This window comes from Mesoplodon mirus (assembly GCF_964341445.2).
Source record: "Mesoplodon mirus genome assembly, chromosome: 4".
NCBI lineage: Eukaryota > Metazoa > Chordata > Mammalia > Artiodactyla > Ziphiidae > Mesoplodon > Mesoplodon mirus.
Window position 1 is genome coordinate 32333376 of NC_138979.1, and position 19956 is coordinate 32353331.

The window sequence follows — 19956 nt, forward strand, 5'->3', positions numbered from 1 at the left end:
TCCAGGAGGCCCAAATGACATGAAAGATTTTATTAGGTACATCTGTGAACTGTAGGACAAACAGCACCAACTCGTGCCACAGACCCTACTCCCTGGAGCCCAGAGGCATCGGGAAGCAGCAGAGACTCCACGGCCACCCTCTGGTTGGAGACCCCATTTTCTCAAGAGAAGGGATGGTGGAGGTGGCGGGAGCATAAGGGGAGGAAGAGATGGGGGCAGTCCCGGGCGGAGGGGCAGGGCAGTAGGAGCAGGAAGCTGGGACGGGGGAGGCCCCGTGGAGAAGGACAGGCTTCCGGGCCGGTATTGTGGGTTTGAATCCTGGCTCTGCCAGGGCCTGGCACACTAGCTCCTTCTTCCCCATGCGGGGACGAACAGTCAAGATCTCAAATGAAACCTGTTCTTCCTCCCGGGTCCCACCTCTGGGAGACAGTGGCGCCAGCACTCACGCCGTCCTCCCAGCCAGAGAGCCGGCCACCCCTTGGTGCCTCCCTCTTAGGAGTCCAGGGCCCGGAGGCAGGCCCAGGCCCCAGCGCACAGCCTGACTCGGGGAGGTGCTCACTGAAGGTTTATTCAATAAAGACCACAGAAAAGACTGTCAGTGGAGCTTCCTCCAAATGGGAAAAGCAGCCCTTCTGGGAAGAAAGAACATTCTTTGTCCATGTGGTGCTGAGTCAGTTAAAAACCATGCTTAAGGCACATGGTGACCTCTGTGTCAGAAGACGTGCATGGGCTTGTTGCTCCATGGAATTCTTCCTCGTGGTTTTCTTTGGGTTTCCAGGCTCGGGGCCCTGGGGGGTCTCCCACCGCTCACTTCCTCCGGGGCAGGGTTTTAGGCCCCAGGCTGCCCGGTCCTCCCTCCATCCACCAACCAGTCGCTGCTGCTGCTGCCGCCGCCCCGCTCACACCAGGGGGATGGGGTAGGAGGCGCAGGCTGCCAGGCCGCACATGTTCTTCCCGCGCTCCATGAGGAAGTACCTGCACAGAGGGAGGGGCTGAGGCCTGGCTGGCAGCTTCCTCTCCACAGGCCCTTCCAGAACCAAGGTCTGACTCTAGGGATTAGGCCCTCGGAATTTACTCACAAAACAGCAGTACTGGGTTTATCTGACCACCAGGAAATCTCTGACCTATGAGTAACTTCTTCCCTCGACCTGGCTGCCCCCTGAACCATATCTCACTTGTCCCAGAGTTTCCTGAGGGCCCCGTTCTTAGCACTGCCTAGGCCCTCATGTAGTTATTTAATCACCACTGGGACCCCTCGGGTAACAGATGAAAACCCCCTTTTCAGATGAGGACACAGAGTCAGAGAAGAGACAGGGACAAAGTCCCGTCAAGGTTATGTACCCAGGCCACCTGATTCCAGCCCCATTCTAGAAGGAGGGGCTGTCAGCCATCGGGTAAACTTGGTGCTTGGATTTCTCACCCACAGGCCCTTCCAGACGCTGGCTTAGTCCCAGCAGGGCCCTTGTGTTGTGAACTGTTTCCTAGTGGTGGTCATAGAACCTCCTGAGCCAAATGGACTCCTGTTCTGGACACAGAGTCATCAAAATCTGGGGTCCAGGATGGGAGAGGGGCTGCTGGAGGGTTCTTGGAGGTGTGAGGGTTACATCCTCATGCTCCCCTCTCCCTGGCCTGGGCTAAAGGCTCTGTTTAGCAGCCCCTTCTTGGAAGCCACATTTGAGGTGGAGGAGACCCCCCCGCCCCCGCACACTTCGAGGGCCTCCAGACCTGAGCAATCACGCCCCCTCCCATCACACGGGACCTGGAAGCTGCTTACCCCTTCATTCCCCACTGGGGACCCCAAGAGTTCTTCACGATCCAATAGGGTATCCCATTTTCTTCTCCATACCCAACAGCCAGGACTGCATGGTTTACTTTATCTGGAGTTTTATGACAGGAAGTACTGGAAAATGAAAATGAAAGAGGCTTGAAAATATGGAAAATATGTGGAACTTCCGTGGCGGTCCAGGGGTTAGGACTCTGCGCTTCCACTGCAGGGGATGTGGGTTGGATCCCTGGTCGGGGAACTAAGATCCGGCCTGCCGTGCAGCACAGCCAAAGAAAAAAAAAGGTGATTCGATCACATCCAACAAGTGAATTAGAGCAAGGTTTCGCAAAGCGGAGACTGGGAGGCATTTAAGGTGGTGAATTAACTCTCGTTTAGTCACAGGGCAAGAGAAGTATTCTCTTCAGCCCCTTGGGTTCTTCTCACCCAAAGGAGCACGATTTAGCGTGGTGCCGGCCCAGCTCTGACACCTGGCGCTTTCCGATGCCTCTTTCAAAACAAGGAGCGAGCAGCCCTCCTGCTGTACCTTCTGAGGGCAACAGTGTCCGGCTGGAGTTTCACGTGGCATTGCTTTGTTGCCACTGTATGTAATTTTAAGATTACCTTGTATTTGGGACAATTACATAGGTTTCTCTCATTTTAGCTAGTGAACTAGTTCTCATGAGGAAATTCTGAAAATTTCAAGAGGACAAACTGCAGTGGTCGTGTGATCACTGAGACGACGTGTAACTGAGTTATTGGTACGTGCCAGGCCCGGGGACGAGGTGCGAGAGACCAGCAGCGTGCAAAACTCTGCTTCTGGATTTAGGATGCCTCCTTCGGCAGGGAGGATGGCAGAGAGGCTACTTCTATACAGTGGACCGAGGGCTGTGACGGCTGGGGGGCTGACAGGAGCCCGAGAGAGGGGATCCAACCAGGTGGGAAAGGGGTGGGGCAGGGGCACAGGGTGGAACAGGGAGGACGCGGGTGGCTTTGACGGGACATGAGCTTGGAGAAAGAAGGACCAGATCACGAGGGTTCCCCCGGCCGAGTTAAGACACGGGACGGTGGGGAGATGCTGGAGGATGGAGAAGTTGGTGTGGCAAGAAGGGTGTTCCAGAAGGCTGACTCTGGCTCCGAGTGGAGGATGGACCAGCGGTGAGGGCACAAGGACAGAGCAGGAAAGAGGCAAGGGTGGGCAGAGACATGGGGAGGGAGCGGAGAGCACGCTTCTGAGCAGTGTTAATGGGGCAGCGTCTGGTGAGGGACGGAAACACGCAGGATCTGAGGTTTCCACGGGCCATCCGGGCCATCCAGCTTGATGCGGTGGCAAGACCCTTAGACCTGTGCATCTAACGCCCGGCAGAGACCAGGCTGGCGGATGGAGACTTGGAATTTCTCAGCAAACAGCTGGCCGTGGAGTTCAAGGAGTGTGTGAGAAGAGGGCAGTGGGCTGAGGAGAAAGCCCTGGAGAACACCTGCACTTAGGAATGGCCAGATGACAAGAGGCCATGAAGGAGACGCTACCGGAAGTGTGGCCGAACTCACATTGCAAAACAGGCAAGAGGCCTGGGTGAGACGACACCAGTGTTAGAGAACTCGGGCTTCCTGAAAAACCCTGCGGTGGAGGCTTCAGCACGGGATTCTGGCGTCTGAAAGCAGCTATTTCCTATTTCACATCTTCAAATTTCTGAACACAGGTTTTCATCACGAGGCAGCTCTTCTGCTGAGGAAGGGTGAGCTCTGGACTCAAATGGGGGCCGGGACCCCAGCCCTGACCAGCCATGTGACTGCCTCTCCTCCTCCCACTTGGGGACCGTGGATCCTGACCCTCAGGGCTGCAGGCTGATGCACTGGCGGAAGGTGCGAAACGCCCACCCAGCCCCTCCCCGGCTCACCTGGAGTAGACACCCTTTTTGTACATCAGAAAGTCATCAGTCACCTCGAAGGCAAAGCTCACAGGGTTGTACAGGGCCACCGCCTCCACCATCGCCTCCTCGTCGTTCTGTGGACAGAGGGGCCGACAGGTGGACACACGTGGCCTCTCCCACCTCCCCACCCCACTTGTGAAGATACGGCCCTTTGCCCCGAAGTAGGGGACAGAGGCTCAAAGCGATGGTTCTGAGGAGGGAAGAGAAGTCTGTTTAGACCAAAAACCTGCCGCCAAGGGGGAGCCGCCCCTCCTTACAGCAGAGCCAAGCCCTGGGTACTGGGGGCTGGTGTGGGGGCCCTTGCCCTCTTGCGCCTGAATGGCCGGGATCCTTGGGGTTTTTTATTTGGCTTGTGGGCCCCTCCTCCCAAACCCTGGCTCCCCTGTGACCTCCCTTGGCTTTGCTGGGCTGGACCATGCGCTCATCTCTCTCCCCCTCCCTGCTCTGCTCTGAGGGAATCCTGCACCCTTCCGGGTCAGGCCCAGGGTGCAGCGTGGACTCATTCGCTCACTCACTCACAGCCACATGCCAAGGCCCTCCCATGGACCAGGGGCTCCAGGGGCTCCAGAGATGGGTGTGACTCCCCCACTCCCACCCGCAGGACCCCCTGCACCCACAACGCCAGTCTAAGGAGCTTTTTTTGGTAGAACTCGGGGGTTAGAAGTCGATGAGCAGATAAGGCTCAGACGGTGGTAGGAATGTGTGTGTGTGCCCGAGGAGCATGCATCCCCGTCCAATGGGGAAGGTGGCGTGAGGAAGTCAGAGGCTTCCTGGAGGCTGCGGCTTTGGAACAGAGCTGCGGAGACTGGGCGAGAGCAGCAGTTGCAATCACCGGGGGAGCTTTACAAAAATCTCAGTGCCCAGGCTGCGCCCCAGACGATTACATCAGCATCTCCAGGGTGGGTCCCATGCAGCAGGATTTCTTAAAGCATCCCTGCTGGGACCTACTGGGTTAGCGTGAGCTAAGGAGGCCATTCCCCTGGCTGGAGACTTAGGGAGTTGAAATGAGGGTGAGCTGAGGCCAGGGCTCTGCTGAGGGAGGGTCAGGCTGGAGGGGCTGGGGCACCAGCCCTTCCTCCGTCCTACCTCCCTGGAGGGGCAGGCAGTGACCCAGCTGCAAAGAGCAAAATGGCTGCCTGGTAAGCAAGCGGCTTCCTTCCCTGTGCTCAGAAAAGGCCTTGTGAGCGCAGACAGGTCAGGGCAGATGAGACCAGGAAGGCACGGAGGCCTGCTCACCAAGAGGGGGAGCATGTTGTGGGGCCAGCCGTTCCTGTGGCCATGCCTCGGCCCTGCCAAGGAGGGCCGGACGCCAGTGCTGGCCTGCTCTTAGGGCCCTGCAGGTGCCATGGGCACCAGGCAAAAGGGATACCTTTGAGGTCCCGGTTCACTGCCTAATGGGATACGAATGGGCCAGAGTGGGTCAGCCCTTGGTGAGTGTATCTAAGAGAAACTGGCTCTTGTTTGAAGATAAATCTACCATAGTCAGAAACATCCCAAATACAGGGTGTAGATTTTGGAATGACATGGTCTCCGTTCAAATCCAGCTTCCACTTCTAGCTTTGTGGCCTTGGGCATGTTACTTAACCACTCTGAACCTTTCTTCACCTATAAAATGAAGGTGATAATGACATTTATCTCCTAGGGTTGTCTTGATAATACATAAGTGGTTGGTATAGCTCCTGTCAGCACTCCATAAATTTCATTACTGTTGCTGACTACATGGCACATGCTTTAATTAAATGGTAGCTACTGTCATTACACAGACATCACGTTTGTGACTTACGCACACATTTGTGGGCACACACCCTCAGCCTCCTGCTCTCATCAGCACACGTCACACCTACAAACACCCGTGGAAATATTCTTTCACTCTTTATGCATGTTCGCCCATGCTTGCAAACATGCAAACAGTGGAGTCACGAGGGCTGTTCACACTTATTCCGGCTCCCTCTCGGACAAACAGAGTATGGTTTGTACTGTACTGAAGTATGGACTTCCCCATCCACTTGAGGTTAGGTGTGGCTGTGTAACTTGTTTTGGCTTTAAGAGCCAGTGCATAATTTACCACTCTCTTTCCTTCCGCCTGGGTCCTGGAGTGAAGCCAATGACACAGAGAAGAGCCTTGCTTAAACCAAGAGACATGTCACATGAATGAGACATAAAATCTGATTGTTTTAAGCCATCCAGATTTTGGAGCTGTTCCTGCAGCATAACCTGGTTTATCCTGACTGACGCACATTCATACTCTGTGCGTTCACCTTCAGTCTCGCACACACATACCTGATATCACACACATCCTCACATCCTCTTTGGTAGGATGGGGATTACTGCTTGCATTTTACAGACAAGAAAACTGAAACACAAGACGGAAGAGTTGTACAGACCCAGGTCAGAACCAGAGCACCCGACCGCCAGTCTCTTGCTCTTTCCCTTCTGTCTTCCACCCTGCGCCCGTCATGGTGCTTGAGATTCAAGGATAATCAAAACTTTTGAATCAAAGTGATGTGCTGCTCGGAAAGGCTGCCCTGCAGTGCCCATTGGCCATCTGACGGCAGTGGAGACTGGCCTCCAGATCAGAACACATTCCCTCTCCGAGAGAAGGATCGGTACTCACCATTGTGATGTTGGCTACATCCTTGACAAAAGCAATGGCCTTACTGGGCTGGAACTTGCAGTCCCCATCCTGTTCAGGGTGGCAAAGGTCATGGAATACAGGTTAGGGATGCTCGGCCCCGGGCTGAGACTTCAGGCCTCCTCTATGCAATTTGATAACATTTATAAAGCAAAAGCTACAGGTCCCAGGGCCTGGGTGATGAGGTCACTTATGAGAGAATTAGAGGCCTCCTTGCCCTCAAGGACCTCACAGTCTAGTGGGAGGGAATGGTCCTGTGCTGGCTTTGGCAGGGGTGGGCTCGCATGGCACCTGCTGGGAGCACGAGGAAGGGGCCTGGCCCAGTCCAAGGAAGCTTGCTGAGAAATGAAGCCAAGTAAGAGCCTGCACAGCAGGGGAAGGGCGGGCCAGTCTCAGCCCAAGGAACTTCACCTACAAGAGGCAGGTGCACAGGACACACGGAGGGAAGATCAAGCCCTTCTGAGGCGGGAGAGACGGTCAGGATGACAAGAAGGCAGGACCTGACGTTTAGGAACCAGCAAGTGGGTGGGTGGGAGCAGAAGGCTTATGAAGGGGAGAGTGAGGTAAAAGCCAAGACTGGGAAGACAGATCTGCGTGAGGTGGGGGAGGGCAGGACTCGAAAGGCAGGCGGGAAGAGTCGAGTTTCTCTTGCAGGCCCTGAGGAGCCTTTGAAGAGTTCTGAACAAGGCAGGGTGTGGTCAGAGCTGAGTCTCAGAGGCCACTCTGGCGGCCCCTGGGTGGGGGGGCCCAAGGAGAGGGCACCCACAGAGATCTAGGGTGAAGGGAAGCCGAGGTCCGAGCGCAGGCAGGGACACAGGACGGACCAAAGGGGCAGCTGCGAGAAGGTCTAGGATGGTCAGAAGGCCGACTGAGGCGAGGTCTGGGTCAGGGGGCCGCCCCCAGAACGGACCACTGGCCGCCAAGACATTTTAGGGAAGGGTGGTCCTCCCGTCGCTGAGAGGGGAGATACAGGAGGAATCCCGGGTTTGTGGGACAGTCGAGGTGCCCATCCGTGCACAGGCAGGGTTGAGGTGATGGCAGGGGAGGCCCTGGACAAAGTGGGTGTGGGCCCAGGAGTGCTGTCCGCACGAACGGGGAGGGAAGAAGCCAACAGATGGCGTCCGGTGCACTCACGGCAGGGCGGGGCAGCCTGACAGTGCTGCCACACACAGGGCGGTAAGAGGCCCCCGGCTGGCTGACAGCTGGGGCTTGGGCAAGCAGAGGAGGGGAGAAAGTGAGCTGCAAGAGACAATTCTGAGAATCCAGGTGGAAGTGGGGAGTCCTCCAGGGGGGTGCAGGGGAAGAGATGTGTTCCGAGGCTGGGACAAGAACGGAGATGGGGAGCACTGCAGATCGAGAAGACGGAGCCCAGGCTGCCCAGAGTTACCTGGCCCTTGTAGGGGTAGGTGTCTTCACCCATGATGCCCTTGTTGTACCGGATGTACTCGAAGGCCTGGCTGGGGAGACCCCTGCAAGAAGCATACACAGCTGTGCCCACCGGAGACTGGCCCCGATGGAGGTGGGGCCTGCAGGGGCTGGAGCTTGCCAAACGTTTGCCCTGGCAGGGCTGGGAGGCCGTGGTTGGGGCATGTCCCAGGGGCAGAGAAGTCTCCGAGGGGCTAGCAATACCACGCTGTTTGCCCGGCCTCAGGATACAGCTCAAAAGACTCAGAAGAGGCCATCAAGGAGGGTCCAAGGTCCAGCCACACGTGCTTCCGTGGGACAGAGACCTCTGGAAGCCAGGCCCCTTGCTCGGTCAGGAACAGGACCCGACAGGATCTTCCCAGCTGACTGTCATTGCCACCACCGTGCCCACTGGGCCCCGCCTGGGCAGGCGCTCTGCAAACATGACTCTCCAACCCCTCAGAACCCTGGGAGGTAGCTGCTGTTATTTCTTGAAGCTCAGAAAGGCTGAACAACTTGCCCAGGGCCCTAAAGCTACAGCCAGGATCTGATTCCAAAGGTGGATCTTCTTCTACCTAGTGTTGCCTCCTGGAGTAAAGAAGACTCAACAGCTATCCAGCCACAGCTCCCCATCAACCTCCTGTCCCTTCTGGTTTTTGTCCAGAGCATCTGTCACCACCCCACCTGCGGCACAGCTAGAACATCAGCTGCTGTATCCCTCGTGCCTACATACAGGGCAGGTGCTGTCGTACTTGCTGAATGAACGAAAAAATGAAGTAAACCAAAGCAAACAGATCCCTCGGAAAAATGGTGGGGCCCCAGGATGCCCTTTCAGACTTGTGATGGGTGGTGTTTATAAGTTGCAAAGAGGAAAGAGACCAAAAAGCCATGAGGCTAACCATGATATGATGGTGGATCAGCAACTAGGCCGTGGCTTCACCCCTGACCCCCAGACGCAGCCCGAGCGTGGAGGCCCTCGTGTTGGCTCTGTCAGAGCAGGTGGAGCACCAGGCCTTCCCAGGACTCGCCGGGGAGAGGGATGGGCCGCAGGTAGGCGAGGCTGGCAGCGTGCCCTAGGGGACCACGAGGGCCTGGCTTTACACACGTATGTTCTGGGAAAGCCACTCATCCCGAGGAAAGGTCTCAGAGCACGTGAGGAGGAGACGAGGGCTGGAGACACGGAGAAACGTGGGTAAATCCCTAAGAACCTGTGGGCCAGAGGAATTCCCTGGCGGTCCAGTGGTTAAGACTCGGTGCTTTCACTGCTGTGGACTCGGGTTTGATCCCTGGTCGGGGCACTAAGATCCCGCAAGCCACGTGGTATGGCCAAAAAAATAAATCAAAAAAAAAAAAAAAAAAGAGCCAGGAAAGCAGGCCCAGCAGAGACGCTGCCTTTATGCCTGAACCCTGCACCACATCTACAGGAAAGCTCCTCCACGCGGCCTGCCAAGCTGGGGTGGCTAGAGCTTTAGAGAACTTGTGGAAAGGCCAACCAGACACCTGTGTGTGGATCTTGGTTTTGGAGGATGATGTGCTTCTCATTCTATTAATTCTTTTGGCCACTCGCCCAGAGGCCTTGGTGGCCGGTGAGGCCAAACGTGCTGTGGGGTGAAATCCGGGTGACACCAGGGAACGAGGACGGATCTTGGAACCAGCCAGGCCTGGGCTTGCATTACAGCTCTGGCCGTTCCAGCTGAGGGACCTTGGGCGTGTGAGGTGACCTTCCCCCTCCACAAGCAGGGCCGATTTTGCTCCCACCGAGGGCAGAGGCTGTGGCAGTGCCCGGCCCGTACGAGGCCCGACAGAAGTGACCCCGGGAAATGAGCAGGGGCTTTGGGCCCCCCTCCCCCGGTCAGGGCCATACCCTTGGCAGCCGTGATTGTTGAAGTTCTGGGCGCAGTCCACCAGCTGCTGCTCGGCCTGGAGAGAGGAACGCACACCCTGTGAGCTGAGCGCCTCCAGCGCGGGGCCTCCCGAGCCCATGCCTGTGGCCCTGCCCGCCCGGGCCCAAGGGCACCAGATGGTAAGCTTCTGGAGGGCAAGGGCTGTCTCCCCAGAAGCCGTTCCCTGTTGGGGAGAAGCTCAGCGACGGCCTGGCAGCCAAGCAGGCAGGTGAGAGGGCGCGGGGGGCCCTGGACGTGTGCACATACGTGCGGCTCCTGGGGTCCCGTGGCGGCAGATGGGAGGGGGAGGGGACAGGCCTTCCCTCAAGCCGGTTCCTGGTGGCCCTCACCAGCCTTGCCGGTCCCTCTTCCCCACACAGGAGGCAGCGGCTGGGCAGTCACCCCTCGCTCCGGGGGCTCAGGGGTCCCCGCTCGCTCTTCCCTGCCTGAAGGTAACCAGCTGGAGAGGGGGCACAGCTCCTACAGGACTGCCTCCCAGGCAGCCTCTGCTCTCGGAAGGCCTCAGGTGGCCACACCGAGGAACACCCCGACCCACCCAGGGATGAGCCCTTGGGCCACCTTCTCAACAAGCCTCATTCCTTCTGAAGTGTCAGCTGAGGTCTGCACGCTGCATGTCCGTGAGGCTGGGACACCTGAAGTCCAACTGAAATGGCACTGTCAGCTAAAGCCACAAAGAAGCCTGACGGCCCAGGCCTGGCCCTCTGAAACAGGCCTTGGAGCGAAGCTGTAACCCCTCTCCCGCATCCCTCCCCCAGCACCGTGGCTGATCCGCTCACCAAAGAGGGCAGCCTCCCAGTTGCTATGGCGACAGCAGACTCCAGGGCCCCGGTGGTGGAGAAGGTCCAGCAACTGCCGCAGCTGCCCTAGAGGCCAAGGGGAGGGGAGGGAGGTCAGGGACCAGGACCCCTTGGGCTCCCGTGACTTCAGCTGACAAAGCCCTGGCCCACACTGTCCACCCTGACCCTCATGAGGCCCGCGAGGCCGGCATCCTTCTCCCCATGTTGCAGATGAGGAGGCCGAGGCTCGCACAGGGGAAGCAGCAGCAGCCACCGCTGACGAGCGCCCGTGCACTCCCAACCCTGGCCCCTCGCTACCAATCCCCACCAGCCTACCTGACCAGAGCCCTCCCTCCCGACCCCATTCTGTGCTCTTCTGTTCTTCGGCATCTTTTTTTGGCATTCGGGATCTTAGCTCCCCGACCAGGGATGGAACCCGTGCCCCGGCAGTGGAAGCGCAGAGTCTCAACCACTCGACCGCCAGGGAGGTCCCTCTACTTCTGAATCTTATGCGGGCTCCTCTTCTTCCCACTGTCTTCCAACAGAAGGACTTGCCAGAGTCCTGTTTCTAGAACCTTCTCTCTCACCTTTCCACCTCCAATCTCACCCACAGTCCCAACTGTTAAACTGACAACTCCCCAAACGCTCAGCCCTGACCCCCACCCAGGCCCAGACACCCTGTCTCCCAGATGATCCCACCCGTATACGCCCCAAACCCCTCAGACTCTGCATGTCCTGCCCCATCCGTCCATCTCCCCGTCCTCTGCCACGGTCACTGCTGCTGCCCGGCCACCTTCCTCCCGGCGCCTCCCGAGGGCTCAGCGTCGGGCGCTGGAGCCTGCCAGCCTGGTTCAAATCATAGCTCTGCCCCACACCCACCGTCCGGCCTGGGCGAGCTGCTGCCCGCTCTGACCCTCGGTCTCATCATTTGTAACATGGGAACAGCCGTGCTTGCCTCACAGGGCTGTTTGTCAGAGGGGCAGATGAGATCCTGCCGGTCGTGCAGTTACCCCACCGGCTCCGTAATATCAGCTGCTGTTTGTTTTTCTCTCAGCCGCAGCTTGGTCTCTTTTCTGCCCCTTGCTGGTTCAGTCTTCTGTATTTTCCTTCTGAAACGTCTCCTAAGATTCCCTTCCTCACTGTCCTTGTTGAGTCCTCACTGCTTGTCTCCCTGGAAAGAGCCTTCACCCTACCCCGGGCCCCAGTTCTTCCTCTCAAAGCCTTCCCTCGGCTGGGAGGGAGGGCCTGGTCAGAGCGTCTCTGGCTGGTCAGAGGCTGGGCTTGGCCACCACTGCAGGAGGCAGGGCAGGGCCGAGTGGCCAGCACTGGCCTTGAGCAGAGACCTGGATGGAAGGGCCCTCTGTCGTCTGCTTGCCTTGTACCTTCAGCGCTTCCTCCTCTGTAAAGTGAGAAACCCTCAAGGCTGCTGAGCTAATGTCAGATCCGGTCACCGTATGTGTAACCGCGTGGTGTCTACAGTGAGAGACCACACACACCCATGAGGGTAATCGCCTTGTTCTGGTCCCTCCGCCCCGGGGCTCCGTCCTGCCCGAGGGTCAGTTAACACAAGGACCCAGAACGTTCTTGGCAGACTTCCCCTTCTCACCTGCCCAAAGGGTGAGCAGGTTTCGGGCTTCCACATTTAACGCTTGTTGCTTTGAACGGTCATGGAATTCTCAGATGGTCTAAAAGCTGCCTTTGGGGCTTGGGGCAGAGGGCCGACTTCATTCTACCCCTCCGACTGCTGGGAGGGGAGACTTGTTTTGGCTTCCGGGTGCTGGTTTAAACGTCTAGATCACTAGGCAGGTTCTGGGAACCCAGTGAGCCTGGGAGGATTTGGAGCTGTGCCATGTGGCTTTAAGGAAAGGGAGAAAATGTTTCTCATGAAGAGTTTCAGTGGAAAGCAAGGTGCTTCCAGGAGGGAAACCTTCACCTGTTATTTCCTGGGATCGAGAGGTCGGCATCTTCCTGAAGAAGGCCACTGCACTGTCACTTCCAGGGGACAGCAGGGGGTGGGTCCAGACTCTCCAGGACTGAGCAATGTGCTGGGACCCTCCAGCCAGCGGCCCGGTCCTCACCTCTGTGAGTGCGGGGAAGACGCCGCCACTCCCCTTGCCAGACATGCTGTGCCCTGCAGGGGGTGCTCCTGAGAGCACGTCTGAAATGCTGGGTTCCATTCTGTTCACTAACCTCCTGCAGCTCCCTTATGGGAAAGCAGCCAGCCAGGGAGGGGCTGGGCCCTGGTGCCTTGTGCAGCGTATGGAGGACGGGGAAGAAAAGATGTGTGGGCAGTAGGAACAGGGTCCCGGTGTGCAGTTACTGAAGGGCACACAGAACGTGGTGTTTTGGGTGACTGTAGAAGAGACCTAGGGCCAACGGGGAACTTTAGACAGTGGGGTGGAACACGGGGGATGGGTAAACTTCAGCCCAGTGAAGAAATATGCTTTTATCCCCCAGAGCCATCCATAAAAACAATGACATCCCAGCCTTTCAGAGGAAGGCAGCTAGAGAGATGATGAGAAAAAAAATAGAGTTGGGGATATACTCTCTGTGTTTGGGGATTCTTTTGAGTTTTTCTTCCTGGCATACTGCCTGAAAATGTGGCTATTTGGTGTGGGGCAGGGGAAAGGTGGGGATTGTCAGGCATACCTGATTTTTCACTGGTGAGACAAAATTTCCTTTCTTCCGCCAGTCCATGGAGGGTGGGTAGGGACCAGTACCCCGAAGGTAGTTACCTTTGGTGGCTGAGCAATTCTGAAACAACGAATTACATTTTTTTCAGGGGGAAGAAGAGAAACCGTTATGATGGAAAAGTATGTAATTAAAGTGGAATCACCAAGAGAGAATAAGAAAGACTGTAGCTGTCAGACCATCCCATCTCCACCCATCGGTTCCAAATGCTAAATGGCAGGTCCTTCTGGGAGCCCAGATTGGGGGTAGTTAGGACAGGGTAGGCGGATTTAGCAAATAAAAATACAGTTCACCCAGTTAAATTTGAATTTCAGATAAATGATGAATAAGTCTGTAGTGTCTGTCCTGTGCAATATTTAGGATATACCTACGCTAAAATATTATTTGTTGCTTATCCGAACTTCAGTTTTAAGGGGCAACTGTATTTTCTCCAGCAACTCTAAGTTTGGGGTCTGCATGAGGCCATGAGCATGGACTGACGAACTGCTGAGAGCTGACATGTCTGGATCCCCCAAGAACCTGGGGGCCCCCCAGCTGCAGCTGGGGAGGGGCCGAACCACTCTGGAAGCAGAGCAGGCTATGAGCTGATTCCAAAGGTTTGAGCGAAAAGACTCAGATTTGGTCACAATGAGTAACACCCACCTGAGGCTCTGACCAAAGATACTTGTGTTTTAATTCAGCAAAGCTCATGTCTGAAAACAGGTTCAGTCCCACTGAAAAAGAGAAGGAAAAACCATAAACAAAAAAATACAACAAAAAAGAGGAGCTCAGTAAGTCACTAATAAAGAGAAAAAATAATGAAACCCCACGTTCATGTGTGTCCAATTTACAGCCCCCTGCAACTTGGCTCCTTTAAATTTTTAAATGTCATGTACAGTTGACCCTTTCAAAAAAATTTTTTTTAATTTATTTTTTATTGAAGTACAGTTGATTTTACAGTTGACCCTTGACCCGCACGGTTTGAACTGGGCAGACCCACCCACACACAGATTTTTTTCAATAGTAAATACTGCAGTGCAGCGTGATCCCAGGTTGGTTGGATCCTTGGATGCAGAACTGTGGAGACAGAGGAACTGGGTGTACAGAGAAACCGTGTATGTGGAGGGCAGACTATAACTTATACTCAGATTCTCAGCTGTGCAGAGGGTCGGTGCCTCTAACCCCGCATTGTTCAAGGGTCAACTGTAATTCAATATACTAAGGTCAAACTCACTTTGCTTCAGAATTCCCTGGGGAGCTTGCCTTCTCTTTCTTTTTCTTTCATTTTGTTTTTTTGTAATATTTATTTATTTATTTAGTCTGTGCCACGTCTTAGCTGTGGCCCACGGGATCTTTGCTGCGGCATGTGAGATCTTTTAGTTGCAGCATGAGGACTCTTAGTTGTGGCATGCATGCGGGATCTAGTTCCCTGACTAGGGATTGAACCCGGGTCCCCTGCACTGGGAGCACAGAGTCTTACCCACTGGGCCACCAGGGAAGTCCCGTGGGGGAGCTTTTCAACAGTACAAATGTCTGGGCTGCACCCTGGAGATGCAGACGTAATGGCTCTGGGGTGCGGCCTGGGCACCCATATTTTTAGATACCCCATCAGTGAGTCTGGTGAACAGCAGGGTACAGAACCAGCACACCTGCGCCAAGTGCCTGCCCACCTGCCACCTCCTTCAGTCTTCCTAACCCGTGAGGGGAGCGTTATCCTCTCTACTTTACAGTCAAGTAAAACTTCAGAGCGGGGTCACACAGTCAATACTGGGCAGAAGTGAGATTCAAGCCCAGGTTTCCTTCCACCTCATGCTTTTGCCCACAATACCAACTTAGCTGACACTGCCGTCATTTCTGAGCCCTCGGTATACACGCACTCTGTGTGTGTTTCTAGTGAAACTAACCCGGAGGGAAGGCAGATGTCCTAAGAGGCTGCTCATGAGTCCAGGGCATGTCTCTAAAGAGGCTGCCCTGACAGCAATCCAGGGGCTTAGCATCTGGGCTGGACCCGCAGATGGCAGGAACAGGGCAGGGCTTCTGTACACCTCCCGTAAACTTCACAACCACCCAGGGGTACCAGCATCGTCCTAAAGCTACAACCCCTTGAATCTCAGAGAATAATGGCGGAGCCAGAATCTGAGGTCAGCCAAGCCCAGCTTCAGAGCCTGGTTTGCTGCTCCGTCCACCCCAAGCCCCTAGTGGGCCCTTTAATCAGTGGCACCACTCATTGATTTCCTTCCAGATCTGAGATGCTCCCTCCTGCCATGGGCGAGAAGCTCGGAGGAAAGGTGTCCCCACGGTACTTTTGAATGTGTGGTTCCCGGCGTTGTGGGCATTGATCTTCCTCCAGTTGCTGACAAACGCCTGCAGCCTGTGGTGGTACTCCTCCAAGCTGTATTCCTTTTGGTGCTGAAACAAAACACATCAGCAATAAGTCACAGAAACAGGATGCAGCTCACCCAGAGGGAGACAGTTTTGTTTTCTAAGAGGAAGATTGGAGGTTTTCTTTCTGCCATGATTCTCAGGCCAAATCTGTATCACAGGCAGGACACTGCCCTGGGTCTCTGTGGTGAAAGTCGGGAAGTTGCAAAGCAACCCCCCGCTGCCTCTGGGGACCTGTGGCCAGAATGAAGCCCATGCAGCTGCCAGAGAGTCAGCCAAGAGACCAAGAGGCCCTGGTGAAGGACCTGCCAAGTGCAGGTCACCTCTGGACACCACAGCTGGTACTAGGTCAAGTTAATGGCAGAAATCACCATTTTTCAAAAATACGCACACTAGTGTTTTCCAACTGATTTTGCAGCAAGCACACAATGTGACGTGAATACAAAATACAGAAACAAATCTCAAGGCTTAAAAGGCTCCTAGCCAACTTCATCACTGGGGACCACTGGAAGGAATTCACTTAACTGAATCTTGCCCAGTGCTTGACCGATTCCCAGTTGGGAAAGACCCAGGGAGATGGGGTTGGAAAATCCCTCTTCGTTATCTCAAATCCAGCACAGTTTCATTTGATAACAGGAAACTTAGTGAAGTGAAAAACTTCAGAAAGAAGTTGGACACTGACCTGCAACATCCATGACTTAAAGTGAAACTTCTCTGCAAAAAGAAAAAAAAAAAAAAATTAGGCCTGGGTGTCTTGCAGTAACGTCTATAGCCAAGTAGGGCACATCAGAACTGACTTGCATTTTAGGGAACTGGGCTAAATTTAACACATCAAAAATGGTGTTATCTAATGCTGAACGCGAAGAGGAACTCAAACTCTTACCACTTTTGTACTCCAAATTAATTTTGAAAAACTACATGCCATTAACCTATGGTATTTTTCTTTTTTCGGTACGCGGGCTTCTCAATGCCGTGGCCTATCCTGTTGTGGAGCACAGGCTCTGGACACGCAGGCTCAGCGGCCATGGCTCACGGGCCCAGCCACTCCGTGGCATGAGGGATCTTCCCGGACTGGGGCACGAACCCGCATCCCCTGCATCGGCAGACGGACTCTCAACCACTGCCCCACCAGGGAAGCCCCTAACCTATGCTATTAAAAGTCAGGATAGTGGTGTTCCTTAGTGGGGGTACAGAGGGGGCTTCTGGGGTGCTGGTGATGTTGGATGTCTTCATCTGGGTGCTGGTTTCACGAGTATGTTTAGATTATGAAAATTCATTAAAATGCCTAGTTAATGATTTGTGCATTTTTCTGTGCCATACTGCAGGAAGAAGTTAATTTAAAAACCTATATATCCCAAGTGTGGGCAAAATTTTGTTAAAGGGACAGATGGTAAATATCTTAGACTTCACTATCTCTACAGTCAGTTACAACTACTCAACTCTGCCCTTGTGTGTGAAAACGAAGGGGTGTGACTGTTTCAATAAAACTTTATTTACAAAAAACGGGCTGGCCAGTCGTTTGTACACCCCTACTATATCCACCCTTGTACATTTTTAAGTTATCTAAAAACTGCACTTCAAATTTTCATAGCTGCAAAGGATGTATTCCAACTTATTGTAAAGAATGACATATAAAAATAAGACTGTTACATCATTCTTTTAAAGCTGGCCAGAAGGATCCATGATACCATCATGATTTGATATCCACCATCAATAACATGAACAAGTCCTTCTATAAGAGCTGGATGTTTTAGATAGTTTCTTTTTCTCCTTGAACTCCCATCTCCATCCACATCGCACAGAATTTTACCCTAAGGGAGAATCTGTTTATACTTGGTCGCTCTAGCATCCTTTTATGCAACAACAGGAACAGAAAGTATACATTTAAATTACTTTTACTTCCTGTGACCCATATACCTCTATTATAAAAATTTATTCTGGATTAAGTCATCATCATCACCATCATTATTAACCCTGATTAAAACATGTCAAATATACCTTATGAAAAGTATTTGTTAAACATAAAAAGTAAACTTGTATTGGAAAGTCATCTCTTAATGAGGTAAATTAAACTTTACTAACAACCCCCCTCCCCATGGATTTATATATTCATGGGGGAATATTACCTATTTTCTTGAATGGGTTAGCATTAATTCTGGTCTTTGTCTCAGCCCTTTAAAAGGGCTGAGAAATTCTGCTCAAATAAACAGGATTGTTCATTGCTTATTGCTTCTGGGAACAGAAGGCAATTTTTAGAGCAATGTCACTCAATTCCTTGCACTCCTTCCTACGCCCCAAATCACATGGTGCTCCATTATGCAACATTATTTCTAGGACCCTGGCAGCTGATACTTCGGTGAGGTCCTCTCTTCTCTTGGAAGTAAAGGGTTTGGAAATAGATTCCCTGTCTGTGCCAGTATCACTTGGAACTTTTTGTGTTTCCCCACCGATCCACACCCCACAGTTTGAAGATCACTGTTGTATGGAATTTAGGATCTCCCCTTGTGGGTCACAGATCTGTTCCAGAAAGCAAGTGATAGCCATTTTCCTTGGAGAAGAAATGCACATTTCCCCAATATATGCCCTGCGTGGGGTTTCAGAGGATTGCAAATCCTAGTTAAGGCCCTGCTACAGCTGATGGCTTCGGAGGAAGACAGATCTCAACTTAGGACCAGGGTTTAAGGCAGATGGAGTTTAGGACAACTGACCAGTGCTTGCCTCCAGAGGTTTCAAAAGCAACAAGCAGGTGTGAAAACCCAGTATTAGTTCTCATTCACTCGAGGTCAGCAGAAGAAAAAGCCAGAGATGATCTTGGGCGAGAAAGATCTCTGGTGACCCTTCACCCCAATCTCAGATAGATCCATTTCAATCCATTGTGACTTTTGGAAGAAAGCACACATCCTTTATGTACCGCCCTGTCTCGGGGACCACGTGGGAGTATCTAGAACAGGCATTAGCCTGTTTTTGTACGGCCCACGAGCTAAAAGTGTTCACACTTTTAAAAGGTTTTTAAAAAATGACATTTTGTAGCACCTTAAAATCATTTGAATTCAGATTTCAGTGTCTATAAGTAAGTTTCCGGGAATACAACCCACTCATTCATTTGCACACTGCCTATGGCTGCTTTCAACACAAGTAGCTGCTACAGAGCCTGTGTGGTTCACAAAGCCTGAAATATTTACTATCTGGCCCCTTACATAAGGAAAAGTTTGCCAAGCCCTGCTTTGGTGTTAAGACGGCTTCCAGCACCAGCCCTCCTCCTCCACGCAGGCCACAGCCAGGGTAAAGCAAAGCCCTGGCTTGGGGGCAGCTGGGTTTTCCTTAGGTTGGGACTGAGCTGGAGCTGGGCATCCTCCCAGGTCTGCAAGACTGGGGGACTTCCTTGGACAAATGGGTCGGGAGGAATAAGGCAAGATTCTGGTCGAAAAGATTCAGCCCCAGTGATCTTTGTCCCATCCCCAGGCAGCTCTTTGGCTACAATTCTTTGTCCTCAGGGTGAGGGGGCTGGTGGTCTGCTGAGGTCAGAGCCTGTGGGCAGTGGGCAGAGGCTGAGGGTGGGGAGTGGCAGGGCAGGAGGGAGGCTGCAGGGGCGAGTCTTCAGCCTGGGGAGGTGGCTGGACCCCCAGCAATAGAAGGGGTGTAAGAGCAGCATGAAGCTGGGCCACTCACAGCCCACCTGGCCATAAAGGGGAGCCCTGGGGCTGGACCTTACCACCCTGAGCCCTTGGAACAAACACCCTCCGTCTTCAGGGGCTAAAACTGCTATTGGTCTAAGTGCAGGTCACTCCTCCAAACAGCCCGTCCAGCCCATTGTACAGACAGACTCTCAAGGTGCCTCTGGGGATCCCCTATGTGCCAAGTCCCTCGAAGCTACGAGGAAAGGCTGGAAAGTCCCTGCTTGCCTCCGGCAGGGGCAGATCAACGTCTTCTAAGTCTCCAGGTGCGGAGTGGAGGGCAGAAGGGGCCGCGGACTGCTGTGGCGTTCGAGTCTCGGCAGCGCCCCGAGCAAGGGGGACCCTGGGCACCTAGCCACCCGCTCCTCGGCTCACGCGAGACGCCCGCCCTCCAAACCTCCCCCTCCTCCCGCCCCCTCCCCGTCACACAGGTCACCCTGGCTGGAACCCGGTTCCCGACCCGCAGAGCCCTTGAGCCTCGGGCCTGGGAAATGCGCTGCCCGGCTGCTCCCGAGCCCAGAGTCCCCACCCGCCCAAGGTCCCCCGAGTCTCCGACCTGCCGGGCCCCTTTCGGGGGGCGCTCGTCCCCGTACCTAGGGAGCTCACTGCCAGGTCGGCGGCGCCGCAGGCGGTGGGGCCCAGGAGCCAGGCTCCAGCGCAGAGCAGCGGCAGGACGGCCCACATCGTGGCAATGGCAGCGACCCGGCCGGCGCACTGGCTGCGAAGGCCGCGGGGCAGGCAGCCAAAAGCCGCCTCGTGGGGGCGGGAGGGCGCGAGGGGCGGGGCCGGGCGGGGGTGGGAGGGCGGGGGGAGGAGGCGGG

At 54.5% G+C, this 19956-nt stretch overlaps 1 protein-coding gene across 2 annotated transcripts; it reads right to left on the minus strand.

Moving 5' to 3' along the window:
- CTSH (cathepsin H) lies at window positions 1-19872 on the minus strand. 2 transcript variants are annotated; one of them, XM_082620064.1, is made up of 12 exons: window positions 19729-19872; window positions 16144-16175; window positions 15383-15488; window positions 13743-13813; window positions 13059-13163; window positions 10410-10496; window positions 9594-9649; window positions 7713-7794; window positions 6308-6376; window positions 3661-3767; window positions 1775-1900; window positions 1-975 (listed from the first exon to the last, which is right to left on the minus strand). In XM_082620064.1, exons 1-12 carry the CDS (start codon window positions 19817-19819, stop codon window positions 900-902), a joined length of 1008 nt encoding a protein of 335 aa, XP_082476190.1. In that variant the 5' UTR covers window positions 19820-19872; the 3' UTR covers window positions 1-899. The 2 variants fall into 2 exon arrangements, with proteins under 2 accessions (XP_082476190.1, XP_082476191.1); XM_082620065.1 differs by having other exon boundaries at window positions 19692-19759.
- Window positions 19873-19956: the final 84 nt, after the last annotated feature.